The 19,508-nt window shown below is 37.1% G+C and overlaps 1 protein-coding gene across 7 annotated transcripts in view; it reads left to right on the top strand.

Annotated features, from left to right (window-relative positions):
- The window catches only part of CTNNA2 (catenin alpha 2), a 510,177-nt gene that overhangs the window by 382,807 nt on the left and 107,862 nt on the right, over positions 1–19,508 (top strand). For all 7 annotated transcript variants that reach the window (XM_065661830.1, XM_065661839.1, XM_065661849.1 and 4 more), the window contains one exon: positions 11,436–11,516. In XM_065661830.1, the coding sequence (XP_065517902.1) occupies positions 11,436–11,516 (81 nt within the window). The remainder of the gene's footprint in view (positions 1–11,435; positions 11,517–19,508) is intronic.

The following is a 19,508-nucleotide window of genomic DNA, read 5'->3' as shown; positions in this document are numbered from 1 at the left end:
ATTTGTGTGGATGTGCCGAGCTATTCATCCAGTTACTCTGTGGGCCAGGCAGAGATGGTCATATTAATTACTGTCTCGTAAATATAGAGAATAAAGGGCCAAATCCAGTTAAAGACCCCAGAGTCTATGAGCTTGGCATTACCACACAGACTTTTTAAGTGATTTTCTTTTTTTACCACAGGGATACCAGGACCTGGGCTATGCATTGCAACTATTGAAAAAACTGAGGTCACCTCAATCAGATTAACTGTGCCTCATACAATCTGGGCCCCCATGCCTTCTGGATCTTAAAAAGCAAGTCAGGGCTGGAAGGAGAAGGCTTTTTACAGCTTATTCTCTATCCTGAAACATGTGTTGACAGTCACTCTTTTGAAAACACTAAGTAAGGTTCTAAATCACATGGGTTATTCTGACTCCCATTTGCTGTTTTGTTGTTTTTCTGAATGGTTGAGTATCACCCAGGAAATGAAAGGCCTTGGTCTGATTTCCTGTTGTGGGGACTCATGAATCCTCTTTTCCTTTATACCTCTGAACTGGGTGTATGTTTTTACATATCTGGTTGCAAATGAGCTGTGGTGCAGCTTGAGATGAAAGGGTCAGGGGGACTTAAGGCACGGGAGCCCACCCAAGCGTATCCCACGGAGATGCTAGAGAGGAACTCTTCATCAGGGTCTGTAGTGATAGGACAAGGGGCAATCGGTTCAAACCTTAACAGGGGAGATTTGGGTTAGATATAAGGAAGTAATTCTTTACTGTGAGGGTGGTGAGACACTGGAACAGGCTGCCTAAGGAAGTTGTGAATGCTCAATCCCTGATAGTGTTCAAGGCCAGGTTGGATAGGATGTTGAGCAACGTGGTCTGGTAGAATGTGTCCCTGACTGTGGCAGGGGGTTGGAAGTAGATAATCTTAAAGTGCTTTCCAACCCAAACTGTTCTGTGATTCTATTTTATGACTCCAGGCAAGGCTTTGGGAGAAAGTTTGTGTTTGTTTGTCCTTTCGAATCCAGCTGTCTTGCATCCCTGCCTTCAGGAGCAGAAGTAGGGCTCCCTTCCCTTCCCTGCTTCGATTTCATCCATTTAATCCAAGTCATCTGTTTGATTATTCCAAAAATACAGTTTATATTCAGTGTAAATTTGGAGTGCCCATGAAAAATGAATGTTCCAGTCATTCAGTGAAAATAATGGTAAACTCCTGCTGGCTTGAGAGGGTGTGAGAGAGGCTTTGTCAATGCACCAGTTATCATTTCAGTAAAGTTCTTTATGCATTTGGTTTTATTCCAAGAACAGAAGGTAAAAAAATTCTGGTATCTACGAAGAGAAATAAGGACTCCAATCAGTTTATAGATTTAAAGCAATAGTTTATGCCTAATTAGTTTCTGATAGCAGTTACAAAGCTTTTTTTTTTCTTCTGTAAAAAGACTATTCATGAAAATGTCAACAATTTTCAACAGGCTTTTGCTTCAGATCTCCCACATGGACCTTGCGTTATTTTGTGCTGGTTTTTATACTAATGCCTTGTAATTGTGTTTCACTTCTTCTGATTAAACTGACAAGTATTTGAATGGGTATCAATGAGCACATTGATCTGAGGTGGTGACAGGAATACACTAAGGCTTTGCTTCATAAAAATAGAAGGAACTCATCCTTTGTTCTTGCATTCTTTTGAAAGTCTGGGTGGACTTTAAACAGTTCTTTTATGTTTATTGTGTTTTGGTTTATTTCGTCACTAATGCCTCATGGTTGTGACGCCCCACAAAGGAACATGTGGCCACAAAGAAGCCAGTACTCAAAGTAGATGGTTAATTACTGTAATGAGAATTGAGTTATTGTCTTTCCTAGGCTTTCCTCTATCTCTGTTCATTCGAACTAGCAGCTAAAGTTACAGTATGTGTCCCATTAAGCCTCATGTGCGCTGTTTGCTTTTAGGTGGGGGTTTCACTGAAGATGTGCCAGACTGAAAAGCCTTGTTGCCAGACACACATCACTTACCTCAGAAAGTCTGACACATGCACTAACCTGATATTGTGTAGACTGCACAATACACTGCCAAGTAGGGTATCAGAGCTGGAAAGTAGCAGTGGTTTCACTGGCTGCAAGAAACATCAACTGAAATGTCAAATATTGTTTTGGTGTAGTCTACTACTTTAGTGTAGAAAGTGTTCAGAACAGGTTGGAGGACAAGGAGAAAACAAGAAGAAAAGCAAACAAAAAGCCCACCAGGGTGGTCTGGAGGGAGCTGGCAAGATAAGGGACTAGAAAGTAGCAATGAATTTGAAAAAGAATTTAATTCCCTGTTATGAGTACAAATATTGAGTTAGCATTGACTTTCAGCTGCGTACATTGGCAAAAACATTTTGGTTAGGAAATAAACAAGACCTCATTTCCTTATGCATCATCCAAGGAATAAAAAAACTTGATGCAATTAAAAAGAAAGAAATGCAGTATCATACTCAGTATACATCTCAATGAGAGATCTATTAGATAGTGACGGATGCAGTGAATTAGTTGAAATCCTGTTTTTCCGTGGTATTTGGTAATCAGAGCAGTGTAAGTGCAGTCAGGACAGTTCCGTGTCCTACACACAGGCACAGGCAAGAACTGGAGGTTTTGAACTCTAAGGCTATATAATATCTGCCTTTATGCCATTAACAATTCTACATCTAAATGGGATGGCATCACTGGAGCTTCAGTATGTTCATGAAGCCAACGTTATAGTCAGATATTGTCATTCAGTGGAGCCTTTTTCTTAAATTCACAAACAAACCCAAAAATCTTTGCCTGCAATAACATTACGTGGTTCTCCTGTTTTTCCAAGAGGGAGACCTAGAAAACACTAAAGGGATGTTTCCAAGGGGTGGAGAGATGTCTTAGGAAGTCTTGCATTTAATTCCATAAATAACACTCATCCCTGTGACTCATGATAGAGCCTTTATTCTACAACCAACTTGGAAAAGATTGGCTACAAGTGCTTTCTAGTGAGTGAGACATAAAACCTAGGCCAGTGGTCATATTAGATATTAATATCACTTTCATTAAGAGCTCTAAGTATTTCCACTCATCTATAACAGAAACATAACAAAGTTTTACTCAATAGATTTCTAGAGTTTAGATGCATACAGTATTATTTGTTACATGTTGTAACATGTCCTGCACTTCTCTACCACTCCTCTTGGTTGCCTGGTATTACTTCAACTTTTAAACAGATACGATTTTAATAGGAAATATGATAGAAAGCTCTATTAATTACTAATTCATTACTTAGTAACATTATTATGCTTATAATAACAGAATAGACATTTCTCAAGAGCTTCTATTAAAGTGGATACATTTTAACACTTTAACACTTAACACTTATTTACACAGTCTTTCTCTATGGGCTTCCAAGTCTGAAGGGAAAGAAAAAAAATGTGTACTATATCCTTTTCCTCCCGTTACTTTAGATTAAGAGAAACCATCCAGAAGCAATTTAAAAGCAGATTGCAATTTACAGCTGGAAAGCAGTTGGTGGTTAAATGAGGAGTTCGTAGTGGACTCTTTGTGAGTAGATGTCTGTGAAGAAATTAGAATAATTTAAATTTTGGAGTAAACATTTTTGACCTTCTAAATGGAAGCATCTGCAAGATTTAATTTAACTCATGAGTGGGGAAATTCTCAGCTGGTGTGAATTAGTGTGGCTTCAGTGAAGCTGATGGTTTTATAACAGTTTACACCATCCACATTTCTTTCCTCAGAAATTTTATTTTTTTATATGCATTTAAGTGTAACAGCATCAATTTTGTATATGGATAACTTCTGAATAGAAAAATGCAGTTTACTTTATGAGAACTCTTATGGCTTCGTCTTTGAGTCCTCTGAATAAGCATTGCAAAGGAAAAGATGCTCTTTAACTACAAGAAATATTCTGCAGATCAATATTTTAATACATGTTGTTCTGAACTCACACCCCTCAAGCAGAAAGGAATGAGGGGAAGCTTCAGAGACATCAGTACTTGAGGACATGCTAAAACTCATATCACCTGCATTTACATTGATATAGACCACTTTACACATGTATTGGAGAGATTTTTTGAGGATTTATCAGAAAACCTCTCAATTTATCAGTCTTTTGCCTTTCTAGGCAAAAGCATGAGATAGACTAGATGTCCCAGCACCCTATCCAGCCCAGTCTTGAAAGTGTCCAGTGTTGGGGAGTCACTGCTTTCCTGAGGAGATTATTCCAGTGATGGCTGTTCTTGTGTGAAAAATGTTCCTCTTGTGTCCAGTCAGAATCTTCCCATGAGTAACTTGTGCCCATCACCCCTTGTCTTCTCCATGGGAACTCCTTGTAAAAAAGGGAGTCTCCATCTTCTTTGTAGTCACCTTTTAAATGCTGGTGCATGGCATTGTTTGTTATATTATAATCTGAATTTAAGTGAGCAGCACAACTCTTAAACGATGTCAGGATATTCTTGTCTTGGGAAAGAACTTCTAATAGGTGCACAACTTTCTCCCCCCTTCTAAAACAAAAAAAAAAAAAAAAAAGAACCAGTGCATATGTTTTAGCTGATAAAAACCATTGAGATTTATATGTTACACTTGCCTTGCAACTAGGAAAGTTCCACCAGTTGCCTTTTCTGCATTTTTGGTACCTCGATATGCTGTAAAATCCAATCCTGGCTAGTAGCTAGAAGAGGACAGTATCTTCACCACAGTGATCTTGGAAACCCTAGTTCAAAAATCACAGAAATACAGAAATATTCAATGTGTATCTACAAATGAAAACAAGACAACCAAACCCAACAAACTGCTGCCTTCATTCTCAAGAATGAAAAATCTCTCCATTTTAGGCAACTTCTAATACCATTATAAGTATAAATTCTTCAGGCAGGTTCTTTTTTTAGGGAAGCTTAGATGCCAGTATGTGAGAAGTAAAATACTTCTTTACACACAAATCCTCCTTCTTGTGAGAATATAAAAGAAGAAACCACACACGGCTGATATTAAACACAGCACTTAGTTCACCAATTCACCACTCCACTTGAAGGCATTCAGATATTGTGGTGATGTGGGCTGCCTAAAAACATAAAAAAGAAAAGGAGATTCTTCTTCAGCCATTTGCATATTCAGTTTTCATAATTTCTGCATTTCATTGCTTAGTTTTAATTATGCACAGATCTAGATAAAACTTGCTTGGATCCAGGACAAGATTTGCATACCTCAGGTACTGATATGGCCAGCTCATGGTACATTTGTATTTTATTGACTTTATTTACTATCTTGGATTGCAAGGATGTGCCTTGCCCAGTTTCTGCATAGCTGTGATTATTTATGCTATACTGGAACCAATTACACTCACTGTGATCTGGTCACAATTTGGTAAGGTAATTAAAAACTGCTGAAAGCAATTGTTTGATTTGAGGGGCACTTCTTGCCTATAACATGCATTTATGAGCAGGTTATTTATTGAATAACATTCTGGAACTGAGCAGTATTGTGGAGGTGCCATGAAGAAAGCCTGTAATTCAGTGTTTCATTGCAAGTGTCAAAACAGTGGGATCTTTCTGTCTTGTCCTTTCTTTGTGGTGACTGTACCTTTCTTCTTTGCTACTGCATAAAACGAAAGCCAAAAGTCCTGAGCAGAAAAAGGGTATCTAAGCAACCTTTTCTCCCCCTTTTATGCAAAATTCTCTCTTATTTTCAAGAAAAAATGAATTATTAAAATACAAAAGGAAGGTACAAATATTCATTCCATGGGAGGTGATTCCCTAGCAAAATTGAAGATGGGAAACAGGTGATTGCAGAACCTCCAATGTAGTTACTTCGGATAAATGATAAAACCCAAAATAATTTATAGGAATAAAGTGTGGATGAATTCACTGAGCTGAGCAGATTCATTAATTTGCAATTACTCCATGATCCTAAGACACATCTTAATATGCTTGCTTTTTTTTTTTTTTTTTTTTTTTTTGAACTTATTTATTCTAAGTTGTCTTTTTTAGCACATCCAGAGAGGAAGCACACAGATTTTCTACTATGTGTTTTCCTGATCCATCTCCCTAGTGGATACCTAGGATTTTCAGTGAAATTTAGTGTCTACTCACTTCTGTTAGAAAAAATAGCTTAGCCTTTTCCTGACCCAAACCTGTCAAGAGGAGACTGTGAATTGGTATGTTCAAACCTAACTTTCTGCTTAAAAGCATTTATCCATCTTATGTCTGCTGTTCAAAATGTTTTTCTCTTAGCACTAACTTCATCACTTTTAAAAGAGCTATTGAACCTGTGCATAGGTTTTTAAGAGTGATGTTGTTCGACATTTAAAATAAAATGTTAGGACAGATACATTTTTGAGCATCAATTTGCACCTTAACAAAATATTGTGATATTGAAGTTTTGAATAAACTGTAAATAATGGAACCATTTACCTAGGGGATGATGAAAATATAAAAGTATATCAAGGTCTGGTAGCTTTTGTATCAAAAGATAATCTTTCCGCCTGTCTCCTGGAGTCTAAATTACTCTATTAATGGCAGTAAGTATGTCTTGAACAAGCAACATGTAATATGTTAGGAGACCCAGCTTTCCCAGGTATTTTGGTCTATATGTAATGCAGCAAACACAAAGGAATGTGTGAAAACAGCCACTGCAAAAGTTCTTACACAGTTTTAGGCATTATTATTATTATTATTAATTATTATTGTTGTTACTAAATTGAAACACTGATCTTTTAAATTATGAACTTTAAAGGAAAAGAGGAATAGCTCCCTCTAACGTCACTCATTTAGCTGTGGTATACATCGCTTTTTGTCTGTGATATTATATTGTAGGCCTGCAGTTGCTGCACTTTTTGTGTGTTTCTTGGCACTCCAACCCCTTCTTTAATAGGTTAGTATTGTCAGCCATGTTCTTTGGCATTGATTATACTTTTTAAAAAATAATATGCTCAAAATAGTATGTTTCCATCTCACACAACTGTAATCCTAACTTTTCAGTACAAGGATATTCATTACCATAATATCTAAGCCCTCCTTATAATAATAACTTTATAATAATAATTTTGGTAGTAGCAATTTTATCTGTTTCATGTGCTGAAATTTAAGCTCTATGATTTGGTGTTTGGAATTATTCAAATCTAACAACACAGTTCCAGTCTGGAGAATCTTCTTGCTAGGCTGACTGTGTCTCATCCAAAATGTGCTATGCCTGTAGGCTAATCAGCCTGACTGCCCATGTCTTGACTCTGTGATATACTCTATAGTTGGAAACGAGTGTCCTGCTAAGTACCTCATGCTGATCAAGAGACTTCTGTAATGAGCAAGTCATGGGGTATAAATGTCTTTAATAGTTGTGCGATTTTTATTTTACTCCAATAGTATAAACTGTGAACAGCTCATGAAGAGAAGAAAATGAGAGGAAAAAGGTCTGTTTTCAAAAGGAAGATCAGTCCTATAGAGATCATTCTAGCAGATGCTAAAATTTCATACCATTCTTAAGTGCTTTTTGTTATTTTTTCATTTCTCTTCCTTACCAAATGAAGTTGAAGTTCCCTGTCTAAGTGCTTACCTAAAATGATACAAGTTTAACTGTGAGGCTGTTTAGACTTTGCTTAATATATACAAGGCAATGATTGTATCCTGTACTTGGTTTATTGTTTCAAGTAATGTTGACAGTGGTTGTGACTGTAGATGATTTGTAGGGTAGTTGAACGGCACCTAGATTTCTTCCACTAACTGGACATGGATGTGTTGAAAAACTACGCAACTTCTCATGCCAGGTGGTAAACCAAGCTTAAAAATGCTTGAAATATATATTCAGGGATCTGAATCGTATGTTGTGCGATCTGGGAGGGGGACTGCAGCCTTGGGGTAGAAGTGCAAAGTAGGATGCATTCCTCAGTGGGGGAAGGCCTTCAGAAATTAGCGTATCCTGATCAAACGAGGATAAATCCAACAGGCAGGGAAAAGCTCTGAGGAAGTTAGAATGGGAGTAACACAGATCGAGAGCATAGTTTGAAAATATCTTGAGTAAAAAGAGTATGCAAATGCTTTAATGGTCACTAGAAATCAAGGGCCTGATTAATATATTCTCCTGTAGCAAAGTTCTACTCATTACACCATGAATAGACATAATTTTGTCCACAGGAATTCTGAATAGCAATATTTTGGCATTGAAGGAATTCTGTGCATTTCTCCTCCTTCTCCTTTTAACCCAATGCCAGCAGCAATTTTTTGCTTCCTTTTTATCCCATCTCCAGAGTGTCTTTCTTCCCTTTGCGGAAAAAGATTAACAGAGAAATACTATAAGGCTTGATACTGAGCTTTATGGTTTTTTTCAGGAAACCACTGAATTCCTTTCTATCCCTTCTAGGAATGAAGGCCAGAAATTTATCGCAGAGCAACATTAATAAAGAGTATTTAAGGATTTAAATAAATAAACTTTAATAAACTTATATTTTCGGCACAGAACAGATGGTGTTTGACAGACCTGCCTGAAGCTATGTAACATCACATGCCATGCTATTTATTTTTCAATAATGTGATTTACTAAACAAATTTCTACTTCTTTGAAATCAAACAGTGAAGAAGGGGTTTTGTGTATAGATGAAAAGGCAGTAGCCATTTTATAAGTAACAGGTTAAGGACACAAACTTCCTGCATAAGTAAAAATATTGTGTGGCGTGGAAGAAGTGTCTCTTCAACTTCATCTGTATTCACATGTGTTAATAAAATATTTCCATTGAGAGAGCTCGACTGGATCTCTGCCCACTTGATTTAGTAGCCTGCTTTCCAGCACAGACTGGTTCATGCCATTTAGCATCTCAAACAGCATGTAGGCATGATTCAGGCAGTTGCACAGAGCAGGGAGTTTTCACTAAGCAACATAGAACAGGCTTTTCTCTAGTTTGGAGAGAGAAGGGACTGGCCAGATGGATGACAGTCGGTGTTGTGTGGCCTAAGGGTCACAGAAGGGTTTCCAGTTGTCTTGTATTTCACAATAGGATGTATCTTGGGGTCCCCTGTTTATGTAATTGAAAACTAGAACAAGAAACTTACAGGATAAAATTGGAGAGGCTTAGGAGAGATGCTAGATGTACCATGGGCCTTCTCTCAGTGTTAGTTTCCTCCTATGAGTGATAAAACCCACTGAGGTTTGGAACCTAAATTACAAACTTTAAAGTCTATCTCAAAATTCCTGTTTTTTTTTCCAAGTACTATTTAGGGAATGTCAGGAGCCTTTGCTCCTAAACAGTGCAGGTTATCAGATGCCTGGTTTATTCAGTGTTACTGTATCCCATAGCTAACTACCCTGGAAGAAGTCCCAGCTTTCTATTCAGGGCAATTTTCTGACCAACAATAATGGGTGCCAAGCATTAAGTGCTTGACCTTACATGATGATGGGAACACAAAATACGTTTGCCCTGCATGAGATCAGTGAAGAAAAATTGTGAACTACTTATTTTGTTTGAGAGCTTTAAAATACCATCCTGATCTAGCCTTAAGAGTCACAACCTTTGCTTTTTGATGATTCTTATTGTATTAATGTTCACTGTAATTTTCACTTTAGCAAATTATTCCCTGATTTTATTTTAAACAAAAAATAAATTATGTTTGCCCTAGCAAAAAATGTCTTAAAACATTTTGTGTAGTTATGTATCTTTCTAAGCCAGTGCATTAAAGATTAAACAATGAGAAGGAAGAGAAGAATTTAAACAATATTAAAGAAATCTAATTATTTGACTGGGAAAATAAAACATCCTAGACCACTAATGTCACCAAGGATACTTGGTTCAGCTAGTACATAGCAAACAGCCAGGGTAAATGAAAGTTTTCTTAGAATACAGCTTTGTATTCTAACACACTAGGAATCTGGCTGAGATTAGCTCATTTGGCACTCCCCATTGTACCATTTCAACAGTTAGGAGAGGCTTTCTGTACCAAACTTGTCTGCCTCATTTTTATTGTGAAAATGAGTTTTTCAGCTTGAAAAACTATAGATTGTGTGCACATATGACAGCTGCTGGCTTGGACAAAATACCAGGATCTGAATTCAGGACATCGAAACCCAAAAGCATACACTGACACTGCTTAGGCTAAAGAGCTGCAGTTCTATCAGCCGGGGACCAGAAGAACTCAGTCAAAGTATGAACACAAGAAAAGTGAGATAAAAATATCAGCGAGTTACACAGATGCCTCCTCTTGTATCATAGCAAATGCTCTCCCTGTTTTCTGGTGTCAATTTGTACAATTAACTCCAGAATTTGTAATAGATTCTTTTTAAAAACCTAAGAGGTAAATTTACGGGTTTTATGTTTGAATTTCCAAATTAAAAAAAGTGCATGGGTTTTACAGATTTCTAAATGATCATAAACGCATAGGCCTCATATCATAATTAGAAGTACAGACAGTAATAGAAAGCAGGCATTCTCTGGAATGAATGCTTCAAGCACAAGGCTAGAACACAGGCCGCTTGCCAACGTGGCCATGTAGAGCTGCTAACAGTGCTGTACATTTGTGAAATCATTATTGAAAGGGTATGTTTAATCCCCATCCTACCCCAAAAGTGACTTCTCAATAGTTTCCAGAAATGTATGCTATTAGGCTCAGCTGGAAATAGAAAATTGCTCTTAATCATATGCAAGGAACAATTCTAAATAGGAGTACTTGAAAACAGCATTGGGAAGGAAAGAGTACTGCCAAAAGAATGGAAGATCGTTTTGATTCTTGATGAAAAGCTATCAAACAGAGTTCAGTGTGGTAAGAGATGTGACAAATCTTCAGAGAAGCAGTTTTCTCCTAAGAGAAAGGTAATACAGCTAACAAAGTCACTTAACGCTTTTTGTACCATTGAACCTAAAAAAAATATGGAGTTTCATTGGTTATGAGCCACAAAAAAGATTTTTTCCCTCTTTTTAATCTTTGTGAGGATTTTTGCTTTGAGACTTCCTGCAGGAAAGTCTTTTAAGTGGAATTCTTCTTTATACCACACTTAATGTCTGCCAATATGAGTCCTGTTACAGGCGTAGGGACCATTTTCCTTCTGTCTTCAAGCTGTGTTGCTGCTTATTATCATGTTTAACATTCCCAGTGCCTGGCAGGATGGAGATTAGGAGCTCTTAATATTCGTTTTATAGTGAAAGGTTTTGCCAGATTTTTGGAGTATAGGCTAAAATGTATGTACATAATTTATTGGTGGAAAAGTTCTGAACTCCCCATTGAGTCACCTTAATCTTTCTTGTTATCATTTTAGGATTGGTTTAAAATAATCTGCTATGCCCCCTGCACATAAACATGTTAAAAACATTACATTGGAAATAATAAGTTGATGGAAGCAAACAAGAAGAGATGCACAGATTTCCTTTTATAAATCTGTACTGTTGGTTTGGGTTTTTTTTTTTTTTTGTTAAAGTGTATATTTTCTGGAGTATTTTTCTCTAACTCCAAAATTTCGTGTTTTAACAGACTGGAAGGAAGGAGAAAGGAGACCCTCTCAACATTGCTATTGACAAGATGACCAAGAAAACACGAGACCTTCGAAGACAGGTAACATATGCCTTTTATAATGCATCTTGATTTTCCAAGGAAGTCATTGCTTTTCAAATTCAGACTGTTTTTGCCACCTGTAGAGGCATAAAGAATTTATGTCCTTATTTAGAAATGACACTACATTACACATGACGTCAAGCAAAGGGGTAGTATTTCCTGAGCCAAAAAATAGTGAGACTGAAACATATTCCACGTATAGCCCCCAGTGGTCTCAGTATGTGGGAGGGTAGGCAGATTGGCCAGACCTTCACTGCCTTTGCAGCCCAGCAACCCATCATAAAAACACTGGCATATGTGCTTATTTGTATTTATATGAATACTCTTATGAAATAACAGGAATGATCAGAATATGAAAGAGTTTGTAAAGGCAGAATATTTTTAAAGAAAAATTCTAAAGCTTCATATTAAATAAAGATCCTAAGAACATAAGAAGAAGGTTGATAAAGAACAGGTTGCCCAAAGAGGTGGAAGATGCCCCAACCCTGGAAACATTCAAGCCCAGGTTGGATGGAGCACTGAACATCCCAATCTAGTTGATGTCCCAACTCATTGCAGGGGGGTTGGACTAGATGACTTTTAAAGATTCCTCCAACCCAAACTATTCTATAATTCTATGAGCACCTGTAAAGCATAGTTTAAACCATAAAGGTTGACTTTTTTGTGTTACATTTATCATTGTGTTTGGTAATAAGACTGAAAGTTTTGTTCAGAAAATTTGAGTTGGAAAAGAATAGAAGGGACATTGGCAAAGGGGAGAAGTCCTCTCTAGGTTTCTCTATGTACCTTGCCAATCAAAGGTTACCTCTATGAAAATGATGTAAAATCCACAAATACACAAGACCAAGTAAAGATGTAAATGTACCTTCAGAACCCTGTTTGCAACATGATAGTTTCAGAAAGAGTGGCCCCTATAGGCATTTTGAAATCACTGCTCTACACTGCTAAAACCCAGCCCACTTCATCTCTTCCTTCCTTAACTTTCAGCAAATGTGTTTAGGATCATATTCTCAGGGCTTATTTCTGAAATAAAAAATGATATTGCAGTGGACTTGCAGACAGTATGAATCATTGTCTCTCCTGTATAAAGCCTAGAATCACATCTGTTGCTTAGCTAATCACAGAAGAAAGATCTCTGCTGTTCTGACCTCCAAATTTGTGGGATCCTAGGTTCTGCAGTGAAGCTTGTACCATGTGTTGCCTCCCACCTCTGTTCTTATTGCTTGAAGGAAGTAGCAGACTAACACAGGAGTTGCTGTTCTGTGTGAGGCTCTCAGCAGTTGCCTGAATTACTCATCTCTAAAGCCAAATTTACTCTGAAACGTGATATAAAAATGGCACCTTTCTTAATAAACTGTCTGCTTCTCATGTATATTCAGCCCCAAGGGTGTTGAATTCAACCTCAGAAAGGCTGGAGCTCTTTATGTGGGTAAAAGGAAGAAAATATATAATAGTTTCCTGCTTGGAATGAAGTTTTTAATATCGTTTCTGATATTTATGAAAGTTAATCATGTAGGTATAATGTTTATTAAATTGTGGCAGTTGCTAGTAAACTAATCAAGATCAGATTATAATTGTGCTAGGTTTTTGCACAAGCATAGAGGAAGATGGAGTCTCTGCTTTCATCAATGTGTATTCTGACTATAAATCATTGTTCTTTAGAATCATAATCAGTGTTCTGCTTCATCAAATGCATAATCAACAGTATACATTTGCGTGTCTATCCAGACCTGCCTATACACCCCCATGCTAAATTTCAGAATGTGAGGATGTCAGTGAGGGCTTAGTTTAATGCCTGGGTAGAGAGGCTTGAAAATTAAGAAGAAATGAACCCCGGTTGAGATTGCAGTGTTATGCTATTTTGGTCATTCTATTTTGGGCTAAATCATGGGAGAGACAACCAACTTTGAATACCATAATGCCTTTTGGTTTGAATGATCCCTTTTGAATCTTGCTCGTCAGATTTAGGAAGCTCAATGTTACCATCATAAAACAATCTACAAAATATGTTTTGGTAATGAAGAAGGTATATATATTTCGTTTGGTAGTCAGGCTCACTTGCGAAGCTTCAGTAGTCAACTATCTAAGACTGATTTTTCTTTCTCTCCCCAGGTTACATAGCTCTTTATTCCTGAGATTTTATTCTATTAACTACAGAACACACAGACATGTGAAATGATTGTGGATGGGATACAAGGTGCTAAAATTCCATTTCACGATTTACAGGCGCATCAATATTTCCTATTCTAATGGAATTACACCTTTTATACTCATCATTTAACCTCTCATGGGCATTGGAAAACTATTATGGAAATCTAATTATGTATCTTAATATAAACTGCCAGTAAGAACATCAACCTAAGTCAGACTGAACAAGTTCTTGGAAGCAAACAAGTCTCACCAGCCATTAGCTTAATGCTGCCATTTCTTACTTGATTTTGAACAATTTGGAAAAGCACAGAGTTCTGTGTCTGATAATAACTTGTGCCAATTGGCAGGATATGGGGTCTTTTATCCCCCTGGTACACAAGTCTGTCACCAAAAAAAATAAATAGGGAAAACCACAAACCTAAAAGCTAAACAATAGCATATTTCATTGAGTAGTACAGGAAGCTATATCAGCAGCAGGGTACTTGTTGATGCCAGTTATTTTCTTTCTTTGTTTTACCTCTATAGGGAAAAATAAAGATCCTAAACATATAGTTTAAATACTACATCTAATCACAAAGCAGCGCGCGTACACAGGATTCCCAGCATTGCAGCTCTGCTGTGACATTGAAGCAAAGATAAGCAGGAAGGATACACCAAAGAGTTTGGCTGACACACAGACTGGATGCCTAGTGAGGACCAACATGGTTTATAGATCATTTGAGTTGTATGAGCAGGGCACCAGCTGTTCTGCTGTCACCACCACTGGTGGCCCACCTGTTAGTGCTGCTGCCTCCTGCCCTGCTGCCATCGTCTCTTTGCCTTGTGTCTGTTCCAGTTGAGCAGTTGAGCTTGTTCAGTCTGTATTAGCCAGTCGGTTTCCCTGCAAGGTATAATAACCAAAGCCATTAGTTTTCTCTTAAAAAGCAGATATCTGTACTTCTATTCATTTTAACAGAGCAGCCTGCCTACAGTATCCTTCACAGTCGATTGAAATCAAATAATTCTTCATTCTTGTCCATTCAAGCCAGACTAATGCTTCATGTGCCTCCAAGTGGAAGGAACTGTAAAGACACAGGAAGATTCTTTACTAGTGATTCTCAGTTTATACTGGAAATGGTTCTCTCATGCAGCTGCTAAGGACAATTCATTCACCTGCTAGTTGGTTTATGTCGTTAATAAAGCTAGTTAGAAATGCTGTATGAAATAAATGCTCGACAGAAAAGTTTTGCTTTGTTTGAAACTGAAACTCATCAGGAACTATCCAGAAATTGAATCTGAAAATAATTTTTTTAATGTTTAAAATTCACATTTGGATTTTTTTAGTAGTTTCAGATGTTCATTTTGAAAACTTAGCTGTTTATTTTAGCTTAGCGTTGCAAATACAAATAAATATAAATATAAATAAACATACACATAGAAATATACATTTAAATATAAATACAGATATAGATATAAATATTAATATTGTTGTGAATATAATTAAATATTAACAAATAAAACAAATTCTCAGAATTTTCAAGAAAGTTTTCTATTGTTTTAAGGCATTTTCAGGTCCAAAATTTTCGGGTTTCATTCTAATTGACAATAAAGCAAAAATTAAAAAAAAAAATCTTACAGTTGGATTTCTGTTTCTCTTTGCAGTTTTATGCAAAAAAAAAATTATAAAATATTTTAATAGGACCTGTGAAGTAGAAAGTCCAGAAATAACTGCATTACCATTTGCATTTTGCTAAATACTTTGAATGTTCAGACTGTTGCCCTGGACTTTTGTTTTAATGGAATGAATGTCTAACAGAAATTAATACTATTGTTAGATATCTAAGTCTAAGTGTGCAGTGTCAAAAGGGTGTTTTTTTTGCCATCTGATTATTGTTTAGTGGCCTTAGACAATGTGTTGTTGGGTGCAGTGCAGTTCAACCTTTTGAACAAATACCACAAAATAACATCAGCATTATATTATTAGGCATATACAGTTGGTAGCCAGGACAGTGATCTTGAGTATGGAAAGCTGTCATCATTTCCGGACTCGGAAGAACTGTGCTTGTTCCCATGGCTAGGTGAATTCTTGACACCATTCTCTGAGGCAAAACTTTCTGATTTACCATTTCTTTTTGTCAAAAAAATCTTTTTCTCAGATTGCCTTTTCCAGACAACACCCTACAAATCTCTGAGGAATACATATTGTGTAATCACAGGACTGAAAACAGGATTGCAGCCACCTGAAATAATGAAGCCTTCCTTTGTATAGCATTGTACTGTCTTTATAAGGCTTTCTAAAGCAATAATCTCAGGTCTCTCCTATGGTCTCTTGATTTTCAGGTTTATTTCTGATTTACTCATTTTCTCGCATCTATCCTTCTCTCTGCTGCTTCCTCATCTGCTGTAGCTCACTTCCAGGCTGGTTGGTGAGATGCAGGAAGATGTGAAGCTGGTTTTAGCATCTGCTCTGCCAACTGGCCAGCTGGTACCCACATGGTGGTCAGACAGCTGGTACCTATGTTCGTACACTGGCCAGCCAGCTGCTGAGTTCACATAACAAACTTCCTCCATAGGACTCTAATTCAGGTCACTGTTCCCCTACCCAGACAATTTTTCATCAAACTCAAGCTATTTAGCATCCTCAAGACCTTTTTTGTCTGTCAGATTGTTTTAAAATTGGTCAATAGATTAAAATGTATTTTAAAAAATTGACAGAATTTCTGTAATAAGCCCCATTTCCTCGGAAAATCAGTCCAGAGATAAAAGCCTTTGTGATCAGGACATGGTGCAGTATCCTTCAACATGCTCTCTACAGTGACATGTTACTTGTTTTCCCATATGATTTTCTAAGAATGGGTTTCAGGTGTAGCTGTGGTTTGTCCTTGTTATTGATTATTTAATCGCAGCTGCTTTGTAGGCTGAAAGCTGGAGTATAGGCACTTCCATGATTTCTGTATAGGTTTGGATGAGTTGTCTCTCTCTCTCTTTCTTACAAATATTGATGGAGGTTAGAATATTGATTCTTTCTTCTAAGTGCCTGCTTTTTCACAATAGGCACTACTAGCACCTTATGAGTGCTGATAAACTTTTGGGTATTCAGGATTAGGTTAGGCCATTTGGGCATAAACTAATATTCATAATGCATGTGCTAGCATGTCTTTCTACAAGCCACACACTCAGACTTGTTCAGTTACACTTTGCAGCAGCCAAATTAAATATATATATGTCATATTTGCCCTTTTTATACCTCTGATCAATTCTTTATGTATCATGTAGTTAGTACATCCCTTCACATGACCCTTATGTATTTTTGATTGGTCATTTACATACCTTTGGAAGACACCTGGTGGATTACAGATATGGTATTCATTAGTTGGTTATCAGTCATATCCTCTAGCATACCTCCCTTCAATTGCAGAGCTACAAGTACTATACTCCTTATCTTTTGTCCTTGTACTGTTTCAGTAGCTATGTGAGACTATAAGTTAAACTTTCAAAAGTTAAAGGTTGATGAGACAAACATCTCCTGTAATTTATTTATATGTTTGTAATTATGTAAATTTGACAGAAGAAAGATCTTGGAAAGAACTTCTTGATCATACTCAGTTTTTACCTACTTCGTAGGTCTCTGAAAGTACTTACAATTCCATATACTTTTGCTAATATGTGTTACAACAGTTTGAATTGGATAACAGGCTTCATAATGTTCTTCAGCTTATTTGTCATATCTTTTTTCCTAGTTCTTGAAAGGCAGTGTATCTCCATTTGCTCTTTATATCAGTCACTTCCACATAGATTAAGTTGTATCAGTGCTGTTTATTTATGAATGCTATTTGTGGTAAACCCAAAAATGTTTAGCACTTTGAAATCTGCCAAAAATTGACATAGACTCTAGAGAGACTCTCAGAATAAAAGACATTAATATTAGCTCATACAATTAGACTAAGGGGACACCTAAAACTGGAAAAAAAAGTGTTCTATTGGAACACATTTTTATCACAGCTTATCCATACAATGCAAATTGTATTGTGTCTAGGCACTTCCATAATAATGATTTCAGGGTTTGGATTTAAATATCTCTCTCTCCAAGCATAGGCAGAGCTTGTTTCTTTGCAGTATGTGAATGCTTTGAGGAAAAAATGGGACCCCCTCCAAAAGAGGAAATCTTATCGTTATCATTTTGCAGCCAAGGTACTGTCACATATATAGACCAGATGACTTGTCAAGTGCTTAGGGAGAGCCAGTGGCACCTAGGAATTCAATCTTGCTACCCTGAATCATCATATACTGAATTCATTCTTTTTTTTAACCCTTTCTCCCTTCTACGATTCTCTTGAAGACAAGAGTTACTCTCCAGTTTTAGAAAAATAATCTGAAACACAGAAAAGTGAAGTTGCCTTTGAAGGTGACTCTGCCCTCAACTTAGGTATTCTGTTTGTACCAACTATAAGAGGTACACAGCACCTGTATGTTACAATAGAAGCCTAAGGGAAGTATGAGTGCTCAGAAAGCAAAACAGAACCAAGATCTTCAGAAGAAAACAGTAACTCAGTTCTAATCAAACTTAATAGATATTAAATAACCAACTCCTTTCAGCTTCTTCAAGAAGCTGAACAGCACACCCAGAGAAATAAAAACATATTGAGGGGATGGAGAGGGGGGGAGAATCCTGAGAATTCACGCCAGCTGATGTCAACTTAGGAAATTGGGTGATAATATAAAGAGACTGGTTTTCCTTTAATCTCCTACATGATCAAGAGAGAGCTCACCTTCAGAGGGTGGTTTGGGCTTTCAAGGATGCATTTTGCAAAAGCTCTTTTTTCTTTACATGTAGAGTTTTATGAAGAGTCTGCTTCTTAATTTAGGTGCCAAAAAGATAGAAGCCTAAAGGTAGGTTTATGTGGATAGTCCCTTTACTTTCAAGCTATAAAACCAATCAACACTGCAATAGGTGTATTTCTAGAAGGGCTGGGGAAGCAAAATCTGCCTCTCATTAGTGTAAAAGTAAGTTCTGAAGTTGCAGACAAGGCACTAGTTAAGGTTTTCAATCCTAAAGGTGACTTTTCTTAATTCAAGATCTGTATAATTTAAAGAGGGCTAAAAACAGAGAGAGAACAGGCCATGGACCTTACTAGCTTGCGTAACGCTGTGAGAATTTGTGAGAGGGGTTCTAAAGTATTTTGAAGATGCAAATCCTCATGCAAGTGTGAAGGAGTAGCAGAATATCCAAGAAGGTTCAGTCCTGCATGAATATTTACTGAAGTTTTATTTTGAGAAGACAAGTTTGAGCAAGGTCATACTTAAATAGATGACCCACAGGAGTCTTGCTAAGGTTGTGCTATATTGTCATAGCAGGGGGTTGTAACTAGATGATCTTTAAGGTCCCTTCCAACCTAAACCAGTCTATGACGTACCAGTTGTTCACAAGGGAAAGAGCAGTGTGATTCATGATATTGCCCCATTCTGTTGCATGAAAATGCTTCTTGTCAAAACATTGGCATTTTTTAAAGTGAGCTAGCCATAAGTCAGTCTAAATGTCTTTGAACCTAAAGCCATCTGTGGCCTTAGAAACTCATCACATGTTACTTGTTCCTCATTAGGTTATGGCTTCACCTGCAATGACTCTAGTGTTCTTGATTATGGAAATCTGGAAGCTGGCTTTCTGAAAGCAGTCCATCAGATGCTAATACAGATTTATTTCTGTGCTAGCTCTGCATGTGTCTTTCTTGTATTCACTTATTATGGGTGTGCTGTGTTGCATGTTCATCAGTGCTTCTTCACTAGGTTTCTCTAGCAGCTTGTACAAAGGTATTAGACAGGAGTAATACTGGCTTATAAAGCAGAGATAATAAAGCTCCACTT

The sequence above is a fragment of the Lathamus discolor genome, chromosome 1 (assembly GCF_037157495.1).
Source record: "Lathamus discolor isolate bLatDis1 chromosome 1, bLatDis1.hap1, whole genome shotgun sequence".
NCBI classification, from domain to species: Eukaryota; Metazoa; Chordata; class Aves; order Psittaciformes; family Psittacidae; genus Lathamus; species Lathamus discolor.
This window is presented reverse-complemented; position numbering and strand designations above follow the sequence as displayed.